Below are 13845 nucleotides of genomic sequence, written 5' to 3'. Positions count from 1 at the left end.
GGCCGCGACCCCCTCCCCACGCCCCGGGCCCGCTGCGGGGGTCCTGCCGGGGAGCGCTGGAGGTTCGCTTCGCGTCCCGCGCGCTGGCCTCCTTCGGCCTCCCCTGCGGTAGCCCCGGGAAACCCTATGGAGAGGGGCCTGCGGAATGCCATAGTCTTCAATGCGTCCAAAGGGGAGACCTTCACTCTCGCCAGCAGCTACAAATCCTTGCGCAAAAGGCTTCGCGGTAACTGGAAGATACAGAGGTGAGGGGCAGCTTTCTGAGTAACCCTTGGCAGCTTTTTTTGGAGCGCTGGCGCGGGAGAGAAGCCGCGTACCTGTGGTCTGAGGGTCCTTTGCAGGCAGGGCCGAAGGCACGCTTAGGTTTCTTGCAGCTAGTGGAGAAGAGGCTTCTCTCAGCCTGCCCAGGCTGTGTGGATCCACCTCACCTCCGAGGGAGGGCTTGGCCGCTCCTGAGTGAAGAGGCTGGGGTGCCTCAGCCTCACCACCGTGCAGCCCCAGTGGGTAGGGGTTGGGGCACCCACAGTCCGGAGAGAGATCCCGAAACGTGTGTGTGGGCCGCACTGAACACCCGGATAGTCTTTGGGAACGTGAACCGTAAGCTAAAACGCCTTTTTCGCATTGATCGCGCCCTGTGGCATTAGCTGTAATGTCACAGTTAGATGCTGCGCATAGTCGTCTTTGGAGCTTTCAGCTGTTTTATCTGCGGAAGAGAGAGAGTGCAAGTTACAAGGATGAAACTTCTGCTACAGGTTTTTGAGTCCGTCTTGATTTAGAGTTTGGGATAAAAAGAAATCAGCCCTTGTACGTGTGATATTGCCTATCTGTCCACTACAAAATGTGTCCAGAGCAAAAAGAAAAAATCAGAGGAAGCTCATCAGGTGCAAAGTTTAACAGCAGCTGTGATGGTTTATACCAGTTCTGGATCTGCCACAGTACCTTGTTAGAGGGGCTTTACTGTTTAATGGTTTGAAATTTGTAAGGATTACTTTCACCTGAATTGTCAACTTTAAACCCAGATAAAAGGATGTGAAGTGGCTGAAATTATTTGCTTTGTGTTTATTTGCTAGTTCTTTAAAAAAAAAAAAAAAGTAAGTTGTGGTTCAGGACTGTATCCAAGCATATCATGTCTCTTTATTAATCTATTCATAGCTTAAAAGATGAGATCACATCTGAGAAACTGTTTGGGGTAAAATTGTGGATCACAGCAGGGCCACGAGAAAAGTTCAGTGCTGCTGAGGTAAGAAGTCAATAATTGTTTGCAAATTAGTTATGTTTCAAGATTTGTTAAATGAAATAGAAAAGAACAACACAGAATAATTTGCAATAGTACTGCTTTATGTGAATTTTCACAAATTGAAATTTGAATGCTCTTCTGATAGGATCAAGTTCATTGTAAGTAGTCAGAATCATTTACTTTCCTTCATCTCAGTATAACTTCCTGCAGTCTTGTGTGTAGCTTCTTTCACATGTGTTTTTTGTGGATCTTTGCTGTCTTCTAGTTTTTGGTTCTGAAGAAATTCCTGGAGGATGGTGGAGCCATCCTGGTGATGCTAAGAGAAGGCGGAGAGTCCCGATACGGCACAAATATTAACTTTTTGTTAGAAGAATATGGGATCGTTTTCAATAATGGTAATGGGGCTCACTGATACGTTTTGTTCTTCCGTTTTCAGCAAAATCTAAAGGGCAGGCTCAGCCTTTGTCGGTATAAGCCGAGCAGATCCCTCTCACAAAGTACCTTTTGGTCTAAGAGATGTTTTTTCTTGAAAGCTACATGTACATGGCAGTGTAACACTGGAGTACACCAAGGGCTTTCCATGGACACAGTATCTTGATAACAACTTGGCCATCTCCATTCCTTTGCTGTAGTTGTCAATTTTAATGGCATTTACTAACAAATATCAATTCTAGTTTCACGTCAAATGTTTTTTCCATGCGTTCTAATGGATTCAATCGCTTCATGCTTACCCTGAATAAACTGGCACTTTTCTTTAGCAGACCAATAAAATGCCATTCATTAAGTTTTGTACTGCCAATGTGAAAAAACCCAACTGCGTCTCAGCGTACGTAAAATATTTTTAGAGGTTTTGGTGGCATTTCTAGACTGTGCCTTTTTTTGCATCAACAGTATTAGATTCATCGTGCTTTTGGAAGATGTATAAAAAAAAGAATTTGAAATTGTAAAACTTGATACATATTATTTTAACTGGATCATCCTTTTGCCTCTTCTGCTTTGCAGAAGACGTGGAGATGTGCTTATTTTTATTTGAACTTGCAAATATATTCCTGTTCTAAATCTGTATGTCCAAAAAGAAACAGTAGAGAAGGCTGATCTGAATTCTTTTGGGAGCCACATGCCAGCTTTGTGGTGTTAGAAGCAAACACCCGGGGAATCCAAGAGCTAAACTCATTTTTCATTGCTGTATCTAGCATACTGATCAGCTAAGATGTAAATTTCTTTTATTTTTTTTCTTTCTTCAAGATGCTGTAGTACGAAATGTATATTACAAGTACCACCACCCAAAAGAAGCACTAATCTCTGATGGAGTTTTGAATAGGTAAATAGTTGGGGTATATAAAACTTTACAGTAAACTCTTATAATCCATATTGTTTTCAGTAAGTTTTGCTTTTCAACATCTTGTAGGGGAATCAGTGAAGCTGCAAGAAAAACAGTTCTTGAGACATCAGATGAAGATGGAAGTGGACATGACTCACAGTAAGTGTTTTCCTTTAGGAAGCTGATGTGAAAAGATTTAGAATAATTAGCAGGTTTGTGATCTAGCAGGAGTATGTTGTGCTTGTGTTGAGGTTTTCTAATGCATTTCTTATGTCAGCTTCTTGCTCCTCAAGGGTATATCTGGAAAGGAGAATCTGTTTAGTAGTGCTTGATAACCAATGAAGGAGCAGGAGTGATAGGTTTTGAAGGGAACTATTACTCTTCTGACCAGATCTTTTTTGTCCCTTGTCTGTGGATTTGAATTTGATTAAACAATGTAAACATGAATAACCTCTAGATAGTGAGTGGTCTGGCTGCAGGCATGAGCAACCCTACGTCTTTTTAAAGAGTCTTAATCCAGGGTAAGATAGACATTTATTGCAGTTTTTAGCTTTCCATCCCTCTGTGCTGCAGAGGAGTGAAAAGGCATTGAGAAGATGACAGCTTTTCTGTAAAGAACTATAAATGTTTGTATTCTTCCTTGCAGCCAGCTTTTAGACTAATAAATGACCATGTGGTTGATTACAAGAAAAAATGTAAGTGTAAAAACGTTTCATGTAGTTTCCTTCCAGAATATATTTGTCTGCGAGTTAAATACCCCTACCCTTCTCTCAGATACAGGAGTGTGCAAACAGAAATCAAATCAAGAGTGTTCTTTGTTATTTAAAGGCAAATTGTCAGCCTGGTAAAACCTGTAGAAAGAGACTAAAATGTCATTATAGTGATCTGAATGTTCGAATGCATGCCTCTTGGCATTCCACCGCCAGTGGATAATTACAGTTTGCAGTTTAGGCAGACAGACTGAGTTTTATAAATATGTCCAGCCTACCCGATACATGCAGATACTTACAGAGTTTCTGTATTTTCCTGCAGAGCGCTCACTTTCGTGTATCCATTTGGTGCCACACTGAATGTGATGAAACCAGCAGTGGCTGTTCTATCAACAGGATCTGTCTGCTTCCCGCTCAACAGGCCTGTTCTTGCTTTCTATCAGCATGAGGTATGATTCTGCATGTAACAAACCGTGCATTCTCCCCCTACCCCACACAGAAATTGTGAATGTATTTTCTGGGAGTGCTTACAAACCCACTTCTATTTTTGATGCACCTGCAAACTCCAGATGAACCTGGTGACTGCTGCTTCCTTTTACAGAAAACTTCTTTGCGTGGGGTTCAGAGGAGAATTAATTTGATGGTCAGCAAAGATTATGTATTTGTTTGGTTGACAGATGGATATTTTTAGTTCTTCTTTAAAGTCTCATTGTTTGGGGTTTTTTCCAGTGTTTTAGTGATCATTTAGTAAGTAAGATTATCATTAGCTTCATAAATATGCCATATTGAGTTAAGGAAGAGCATTGTCACCTTGGAACCAGTAGATTTTTATGTTATCTTACCCGTCCAGCCCTGTTAATTTATTAAAAAAAAATAATTCAGAAATCTAGTAGTAGATGATGGGTACAAAGAAAGAATTAATATTGTTAGTGAATGTAAACTTGTTAATACATTTTTTACCATGTAGGTGAGCCTCTAACACTACTGTGGCTTTTTGGTATCTTCGGTAGGAAGGTGATTTTTTTCCTGAGGATGCCCAACTTCATCCCCCCATGTTGCGGCTGAAATAAACCCCATAAATCAAAGACAATACAGCAGCATGACGTGAACTTATAAGTACACTTACTGCTCGCATTTTATCTGCAGCTGTCAGAGTAAGATATAATAAAATCCCTCCACCCACACAATATTTGCGCATAGATCCAATGGACCCATAGACTCATGCCTAATTTTGCACCCATGATAATACTGAAATTATTTGCGTTAATGAGAGAGTTGTCTTTTTGCCACATAAGTCATCTAAGTTACGTAAAGCCTTACCTCTACTAGGATTACAGCCTTGCTGGCTGGTGTTCTTGTTTCAAGACTGTGCCTGTTTATGTGGGGTCTCACGTGCTTCGCCTAAGCGGTGTGGAGAGGAGTGTTTTCTTCTGAGAATTATAGCAACTAAATTATGCTGTAAGTGAAATCCACACAATTTGGTTGCACCTCCGTGAAGCGTTTTGCGTGGGTTCATCACAGAAGCGTAATAGGTTTGTGCAGTGGAAACCGTTACACATCGTACTGATAGTTCTTCCCTTGATATAACACCATGACATGAATGTCAAATACATGGCATCGTTTTTCCTATCTAGCTCAAGGGAGTTATAGACGCAAGGGTAGAAGATGAAGCTAGAGACAGAGGTTGTCTCTCAAGCAGAGCAGAGAAACTTGGTAGAAGGAAAACAAGATCTCTTGGAGTGAAAAAGAGATACGGTAAAGAACAGCCACAGAAAGTGAAGGAATGGAAAGTAAGAGCAGAGGATGCTACCTAGTTATGCTATTGTGGCTAAAGCATGTAGAATTCAGGTTAAAACCTTGCAAAGCATGGAGTATGAAACATCAGAAATTTGTTAAACAAACTGGAGCTTTGTTTGATGTATCTTCAAATTCATTACAGCAGTCTTCATGGTTATATTATGCTATGAGTTTCGCAGTTGGTGCAGGGAGCGTTACAGTGGTTTTTGTTCTGTTGAAAACTCACTATTTCTTATGTATGTCCTTGTGGAATTAAGAGGTAATTTGGATAGAGAAGAATTCCAAAGATGTTTCATGAATGCATTTTCCTGCATGTTTAATTTACCTAAATTAAAATACAATGACCTGCAGATTTTGGATTTTATCTTACAAATAATATTGTAAGGTCATTGTCAAATTACCAAACTCTTTCCTCATTACCTGACATGCATATGTGCTATATTGACATGCATGCATGTCACTGGCCTCTAGGTTTACATTCTGAACACTGAAGAATGGGTTGCCGGAAGTTAATAATGCATTCATTTAACTTAATTCTTTTTTACTTGATTGAAAAAAAGAGTGTTCTTTTTCTGCAAAAACAGCCTAAGTGCAGCTTTTGTTGATGATATTCTCTGTATTTTTTTTGATTGCCAGCCAATTGTCTGTCTACTCTTATGAAATGCAGATCAGTACTTTTAATAAATTTATGAGCCTTGAGAGCGTATAGTCTTATAATAATGCTGCACTCTTGTGAGCTTGCCAAGTTTGAAACTGCTTTTGCCACTCCTTATTCCAAAATTTCCTGTTTCTTTAAATCACTTTGTAATTAGACAGCATTAACAATTGCCTCTAAAACTGCAATTTGGATGTTTTGCTGTATTGTATTCTTTGTTGTTAGAATCAAGGTGGAAAGATGGCAGCATTGGGATCTTCCCACATGTTCAGTGATCAATATTTAGATAAAGAAGAAAATGGTAAGATCATGGTAAGTTTATTGGGTTTTTTTGTTTGTTTTTTAAAAAAACACTTCAGTGGATTTTCACAGCACTTACAAAGCAACCCAAGCTCACTAGCTTCATCTTAGAGCAATGAAATGGAGTATGGAGATTTCTAACCCAATACTAACATCTGAGGAATTTGTTAGAGCACAAGTAACAGGAAGGATGTTTTAAATATATAGTTTATTATTTATGTTATAGGACTCTGAAAAGCTTTTCCTACTTCTGTTCACCACTTTATTGTTATTAATATTTAAATATTCAGTAGAGGGCTTTTTTTGTTTACTACTTTTTCTTAGCTTCTTTAGCGCTTGATTATGGCTGCTAATTAATAATAAACCGTTGCATATATAGCTCCTGATACCTGGAGATTGTAATGCGCTTTCCAAAGTGGGGTATGTATATGTGTAAGATGTTATGTGTAAGAAGGGGAGTGTCCTGCTGACATGTGCCTGAAAGTATGCACCTCATACAAAGTATGCTCATTGCCATGACTCATTGCTTCCATATGGAACTACAAATAAAGTTTGTATTTTCTCCCTAGATATTCTTTGATTTACTACCCATATTTTTCTTCTTTTTCATGGTATGTTATTTAATAGATTTACTATGAATGTTTAAGCATAATGTAAGATTACTTGGACCCTCCAGAAATTAATTAAGTTTTGCCCTTCTCCAGGATGTGCTTTTCCAGTGGCTCACAACATCAGATATCCATTTAAACCAGATGGATATGGAGGACCCTGAGGTAAGAGAGATCCATCACAAGGAAGTAAATGATAGTGTGATCCAGCAGCACCAGTTTTGGCAAATGATGTATTTAGCACAAAATGGTTAACAGCTAGATGGATGCTGTTGTTGTTGCAGACCCTTTATTCAGGGTCTAAGATTGAATAGACAGATGGATTAGGCGTAAAAAATAATGGTATTGTATCTCTGTCAGATTTAGATTGCTATTCATTATCAGATTTCATCTCTTTCCAGTTTGCCTATGTTTATGAGATCATTTGCTGCTGCAGCATAATAAGTTTGCACTTCACTCTGAGCCCTCAGACAAGAGGAACATGCGTGAAGTGAAGGCAGATTTTCTGCATATGAGTAGGGATCGACCTGTGTATCAATTTTAGCTGCTTTTTTCACTGATGTATGCAAATGCTATTTTTACTTGGAAATATCATACATGATAAAATTGTATACTCTGCATGCATAAAAAGAACAACAGTCTTCCACCGTTGGCCAGTAAGCTGTCTCTTTTAATTTTAAAGAATTAACAGAAATTCAGATACAACGTCCAGGTGGCAAGCAGTTTTACACCTAAGAGAATAGAGTTTGCACAGTCTATCAATCTAGTAAGCTGCACTGCAAATGGTCATATGTGGTAAAGAGTGAAATAATTATTTCTAGGTGAGATTTTAGGTGAGAGATAAACTAGAAAGAGCCTATGTCATTGGGCTGGTCTTTTTAATTCATAGGCGTGTGTATCTGTGTGTGTGTGTGTGTTCAGATTTCGGACTATACCATGCTCCCAGATACAGCTGCGCTGTCTGAGCAACTGCGAGTCTGTCTGCAAGAAGGAGATGAGAACCCAAGAGACTTCACAAAGCTGTTCGATACATCCCTTTATCAGCTGGATACAACTGCCCTCCCTTCAGTTATCAAGTCAGCAGCTGTGGTTTTTTTTTTTTTTTCATTTTTCTGTTGTGTATTCTGCATTTTCTGTTTGTGCTTAACTGTGTCTGCTTAAGAGCAGAAGGGACTGAGCTGTAGGCAGCATTCTGAATATGCATATACCAGAAGATTGATTTGTACAGTGTGACAGTGATATTTTCTCTTGCTTCTTGTCTTAGCTGTAGTTTCTGACATTGTTTGTTCCTTTTTTCTGACTACTGCTGATTCAGTGAACTGATATTTTTAGTAGAGCTATCTACAGTGATGTTGGGTACTTTCTGGAGTGATAACTGGTTGTTTTTCCACTTGTGAATTACTTGGCATTTACTGAAGCTGCATTGCATTCATCTTCACATTTCCCAATAATTGTCTTGAGATTTATCTGCTGCTCAGTTTTACCAGTTTTGTATTGCTAGCAGCTTTGTCCCTCTTAACTCATCTGTTACCCAGATCATGCATGAACACGTTGAATAGTAGCAGGCTTAACACAGATTCCACGAAACTCCACTCTGTTGTGGACACTTTTTCTTCTTACTCTGTATTTCTTGTATTTTCGCTAGATGTGAATTCATAGTGGGATCTCCCTTCTCATCCCATAACAAATAACTTTTTAAAATAGCACTTGGTTATGGACTTCCTGAAAAACCTTTTTGAAATCCCAAGTCTGCTCTTTTTGAACTGGATCACTTTTTCCTCATGCACATTCATCCCTTTAACAGTTGCTTGAAGAATTGAGGTGTGACTTCCTTCTTTTTTATCGTCTTATCTTATCACCTATCATCTTCTTCTCTGTCATGATTTTAACTAATTTGCTTGCTGTAGAAGTCAATTATTACTGACATGTAGTTCTCTGGGGTCCTTCTAAAATTAAGACATCCCATTTTTTTAGGGCTATGACTGTGCATAATGTTGACCCTGGTGTCTTCATAAAAATTCATCCTTATAGCCTTTATTGCATGCAAGTGGAAATGGCTATTGTATCATTTCTTCTCTCATACTTTGTCTTCTTCTGTGCTGCAGAGCTTATGAACAGCTGAATGTGAAGCACGAACCCCTCCAACTCATTCAGCCTCAATTTGAGACTCCACTACCTGTCCTCCAGCCAGCTGTGAGTAATCTCCTTGCTGATACAGCACGTGGAGAATCCTTCCGTTTCATGTAAAACCTCTGTGTGTCATCTCCATAGTTCTTTCAAAAAAAAAAAAAAGTGAGAAATGCTGTTGTAATAATCACTTGGGAGTTGAATACATTGCAGGGACTATCTTTTTAGGAAAGAGCACTTATTTATGCTTCTAATTTTTATCAACAGAGCTTGAAAATGTAGCATCTGGTACCATAGCAGAATGCCTTGTGTATATAAGCCTTCAGCCGAGTAGCTGCTCCCAGTCCTGTGAGCTGCTGGGCTTCAGCCTTCGCTGTGAAAACAGAATGTGGTATTTCAGAAAGCAGTGGTGGTGTAAGTAATATACTGGCTGCTGCCAGGGGAGGAGCCAGTCTGTCCCACTCTTTTTCCATCTCCCATATCCTTTGGCGAAGTAGAAAGTGGAGCGTTCGTCTTTTACAGCAAGGGCTGGCCAGGCTTTCACCAGCAGAGATTTGGGCTGGCAGCAACAACACGAGCTATGGCACTGCCAAACTTATTTTGAAAAGCAGGTATCTTTGAGTATCTTTGAGTTTTGCCATCATGGCTCCATCCTTCTTTACCTTGGCCACTGAGGAAACATTACTGGGATCCTTAGAGCTGCAGGGGTGCAGCTCAAAGTAGTGTCTCATGCGCTGCTCTTTAAAAACACAAGTCCAACTTGTGGCATAAGTGGTGACTGCATGAAAAAGAAAATACTCTTACCAGAATTGGTGTGAACATGTTTCCAAGGTGAGCTGTTACGGCGAGCTTAGTACCTCAGCTGTCTCAGCTATCACCTGGATCTCATGGAGCAAAACTAAAAACAAACTGCAAATGCAGTATGTCTAGTTGCGATGCGAGGTGTAATTCTGGCATACTTGTGACTAAGTCTTTTTGGAATATTCAGTTACTGTTACAAAATATAAATAGAATGTTAAAAAAGGTGTACCTTTGTACTGTGGGCTTTGGCGTTGCTTTTGACTTTATAAAAGGTTTCTTCAAGTCCAGTCTAAGTCCAGAACTGTTGTCTTAGAGATCTGTAAAGTGTAAGAAAAATATTTGGCAATAAACCATGCTAATTCTTCTCTTAAAGGTTTTTCCACCTGCTTTCAGAGAATTGCCTCCTCCTCCTCTGGAGCTGTTTGACTTGGATGACACTTTTTCCTCTGAGAAAGCTCGTCTTGCAGAGATTACAAACAAATGTAAGCAGAGCAGACTGATTGTTTACACATTTATATACAAAATCCAAGTTTTTGGAGGAAATTTGTTGTTGTATTTAATTTTAAAACATGCTCCTCATTTACGAAAATCCATTGCTCTCATCCTGGGCAATGGAAATTGGAAGGCCTTGGAAATTGATAACCTGACTTTATGTACCATGACATTTTATTTTGTTTGTTACATGACATTTTATTATGTTTCTGCCTGCTGTTTCCTATATCATGCATAAATTGCTTTGCACACTCTTGCTGATTTACTTCACATCTTTTTACGCTTTGAAGTTAAAATGTTAAGATTATTCTAAACACACCTGAAATCTAAAAATGATGAGAAGGTACTAGCTGCAAGAATACATCATGGCTAGTCCACTGGACTTAGTTATAGGACTTAACCTCCCAGAATGCCCACAACAAGTGGAGATTTGTAGTACATTTTTGCCCAGCTGATACAGATATGTGTGATATTCAACTGCCTTCTTCCCTGGGATGCTTGTTTAGGTACTGATGATGACCTGGAGTTTTACGTACGAAAATGTGGCGATATCCTAGGAGTAACAACTAAACTCCCCAAGGAGAAGCAAGATGCCAAACATATCCTGGAGCACATCTTCTTCCAAGTGGTTGAGTTTAAGAAACTGAATCAGGTATTTTTAATAACAATTACAAGCGAATAGTTGGAAGTGTCAGCGCTGAGGCTGACGTATCTTTGTAGCAGCTACGCTTCTCACAGGCAAGAGGTACAGTGATGTGTTAAGACATTTGTTGTGTAATAAATTAGACCAGTGAAGTGTGATCCAGAATACTTATGACTGTTAATCTGTATAGAATGTGTAGTGCTCAATTATTAAGTCTCTCATTTATTTTAATTGGGGGATTAATACATGCAAGTGTAGTTTCGGTAATTTCAGCTAAATACAGGTCATTAATGGTGCATTGTGTAACAGCAGTGTGCCCTCGTGAATGTTTGCAGTGCTCGCTAATGCTACGACGTGGATGTGAAACTAGCATTGTTACTCACAAGCAGTACTGTGTTGAAATAATTCTTTATAGTAAATTTGATGCTTCAGAGCCTGTTTGGAACATATTGGCAGTTCAGCTGTTTCTACTAACAAGTATTCCCTGTTTGTCAAATAGTCTAGTTAAGAGCAAAATCTGACATTTCTACCCTATTGTTGAAATTTTTTTTTCTTTTTCTTTTTTCCTCCGTTCTCCTTTTCCCGTACCTAAGGAACATGATACTGACACAAGTGAAGCTGGATTGCAGAATGGTAACTGAGACCTGGCTTTCCCCACTTTGAGATAGACCTTTTAGTAGAAACATACTTTTCCATTTTTTTCAACCTCTGTGTTCAGTATATTGATTGGGACCATCTCAGTAGTTCACTGAATGTTTGGATCATTTATGTGTGGTAGTTTGGATGATTAATGCCTTTTGAGGAAGTGCTTGTATTTTGCAAGCACTTTCCAAATAATTTCCTATTTTTCTACTTCTTTATTGAAACTGTAATTTTGTAATATATGGAAAAAAAATCTTATACTAAGAAAATGTGGTTTTGATCCTTCTTTCTGGCTCCAGTATTTATTGTCTTGTAGTAAGGCTTACTGTGGGTTCTCCTGGTGTACGTGTAGTCCTTAATTGCACTGTGGGAAAAATTGTTATTCTGGTTTGTGAACTGTGGAAAAGAAAATACAGCCATAAATGCAGGAGCTGCTGAACATATGCTAGGCTGTCACCCCGAGGCAGTCTCCTTTTGTCTCTCTGCCAAAGTGTACCAAGGAGAGGTGGTTTTGTTACTGTAGAAAGAAAACATTTCTTCCAAGGGAGGGGAAGAGTCGAAATTAAGCAATAATGACATTGTTGCAGATCGCTGCTTCGTGTAAGACTGGGAATACATCATTTTGAAAAGAAGAGACAGCATTTGGATGAAGAAGACTTTAAGATTTAATGCATCATTGTTAAGAAAATGTGATACTGTGCAGAAACTCAGGAATATTTTTACTTACAGTTAATTGATATCTAGCCTATTCACAGAGATAGTGAGCTAGATAATGCACAAGAACGGAAATTCGAGTGAAATTCATTGACCATGAAGTGTTGAAGCTCAATGCACAGCAAAAATGGAGCCAAGGATATGAGTGGTGAGAAGAAAAGATTTGTCAACATCATTAACATTGCGTGTCTGTGTTGCAAGGACTTTTTTTTTTATATCAACACTGAGACTGCACTTTGACATCCAAAAAATTTTGTATTTAATCTGACACCCAAACTGTGAAACTTAAATTCTTCCCCCGCTCAAGCCTTCTATGCGGCCTTTGTGACACCCGTGCCTTACCTTGCTCTGCCGTGTTTTTTTAACGTGAAAGCTGCTTTTTTCAAAAGATCTGTTCATCTTTTATCCCACAAAAAGTCATTTCATTTTACATTGCTTCATGCTTCGGATGCCAGCTTGGCGCAGGTTTTTCTAGAGGAGGTGCCCCAAAGCACCTGCTAAGTTACTGACCAGTTGAGATGTGCTAATACGATGTCAGCAGAAGTGGTTGTATCTCTTCTTACGCTGCCGACATGCCTTTTTCATGGCAGCATGTTTAAAATTTTTCATTTCTTCCTCTTTTGTTTATTTTTTCTTTAAGGGCATGGTTGTGTTTGTCACACAGAGTACTTCGTCCATTCCAGCTACAGATTTACACAATAAGCTTAATCTTTCCTGGGCAGTACCAATACCAAGCAGTCAACCGGCACAGACCGCAGTTGAACCAAACAACTGTGTGATCCTCTTCCTAATTATAGATCTAGTTTGTACTGTTCCGTGGTGTTTATACTTCAAAATGTAAATACTTTCTCTTTCGGGCCCTTTTTCTGAGTTGTTTTGTCACCTGTTCCTGATGTTGTAACATGGTTTAGAAAAAAGTCATCTGAGCAGCCGGAGAATACAAGCAGCTCCCTGTTTACTGTTCGCCTGTAGTGCCGCTCTGACAGCTGAAGTAAAAGAACAGATTTTTTTTCACTGAATGGATGTTTTTTTGGCCAGAAGTTCTAGTGTGAAATAGATGTTGAGGCAATAGCTTGCATCTCTCTTTCAAAGCTGTCCCTTTGGCCCTCTGGAAGTATTCAAACTGTTATTTTGTAAACAGAAGTGCTTACTTTGGTCATGGGAATATGATACGCATAGAGTTTACGGCTGATGGACGGATTTTTGAAGGAGTGCAAGTGGGTGAGGGCGTTCAAGAAGTGAGGCTGGGCCACGGGAAGGTTAGGCACGCAGCTAGCCACGGAGTTTATCTATTAATGAAACTATTGCTGTAATTCACAGAAGTTGGCTCCAAGCAACTATTGCTGCTGTCCCTTTTTTGTCTCTGTCCTCTCATGCAGCACGACTTCTCCTCCCTTAATCTATCCCTAAAAGAAGAGGGGGGAGTGCATATTGGTTCTTCAGGAAACTGTAAATATCCTGGAAAGTGGTTTTAACGAGTACTTCTCCATGTCGTTGTGTCCGCTGTAAGCAGTGAGGGGAGAGGAAAAAGAGGAAGGAGAGCAAGTGTTTGTGTAAGGTGGGACGCTGGAACAGGAGAGCAAGAAAATCTGTAATGGGGGGGGGGGTGCGACTGGGGTGGGCTCGTTCCGTTCCCTCGGACCAGGCTGGAAGTTACACAGGGTAAACTGTCCTTGCGGCTCTCTGCGCCAGCAAGGGCTCGCGGTGCTGGATTCCTCCAGCTGGGACGACCATTAAAGTCCCGCATAAAACTAACCGCGGGAGGGTGACACCGGTGACACCGGCCCGCGGGCGCTCC

General features: G+C 39.9%; 1 protein-coding gene across 1 annotated transcript; it reads left to right on the top strand.

Moving 5' to 3' along the window:
* The first annotated feature begins 55 nt into the window (after nt 1-55).
* On the top strand, nt 56-11602 carry IFT52 (intraflagellar transport 52). Its single transcript, XM_009318658.1, has 13 exons — nt 56-245; nt 1153-1240; nt 1503-1632; nt 2483-2558; nt 2646-2717; nt 3591-3717; nt 5946-6032; nt 6725-6793; nt 7550-7704; nt 8734-8821; nt 9930-10038; nt 10555-10700; nt 11285-11602. Exons 1-13 carry the CDS (start codon nt 127-129, stop codon nt 11330-11332), a joined length of 1314 nt encoding a protein of 437 aa, XP_009316933.1. The 5' UTR covers nt 56-126; the 3' UTR covers nt 11333-11602.
* Nucleotides 11603-13845: the final 2243 nt, after the last annotated feature.

The sequence above is a fragment of the Pygoscelis adeliae genome, unplaced genomic scaffold (genome assembly GCF_000699105.1).
Source record: "Pygoscelis adeliae isolate BGI_AS28 unplaced genomic scaffold, ASM69910v1 Scaffold72, whole genome shotgun sequence".
Taxonomy (NCBI): Eukaryota; Metazoa; Chordata; class Aves; order Sphenisciformes; family Spheniscidae; genus Pygoscelis; species Pygoscelis adeliae.
Note: the sequence above shows the minus strand (reverse complement) of the source record. Positions and strands in the feature narration are given on the sequence as shown.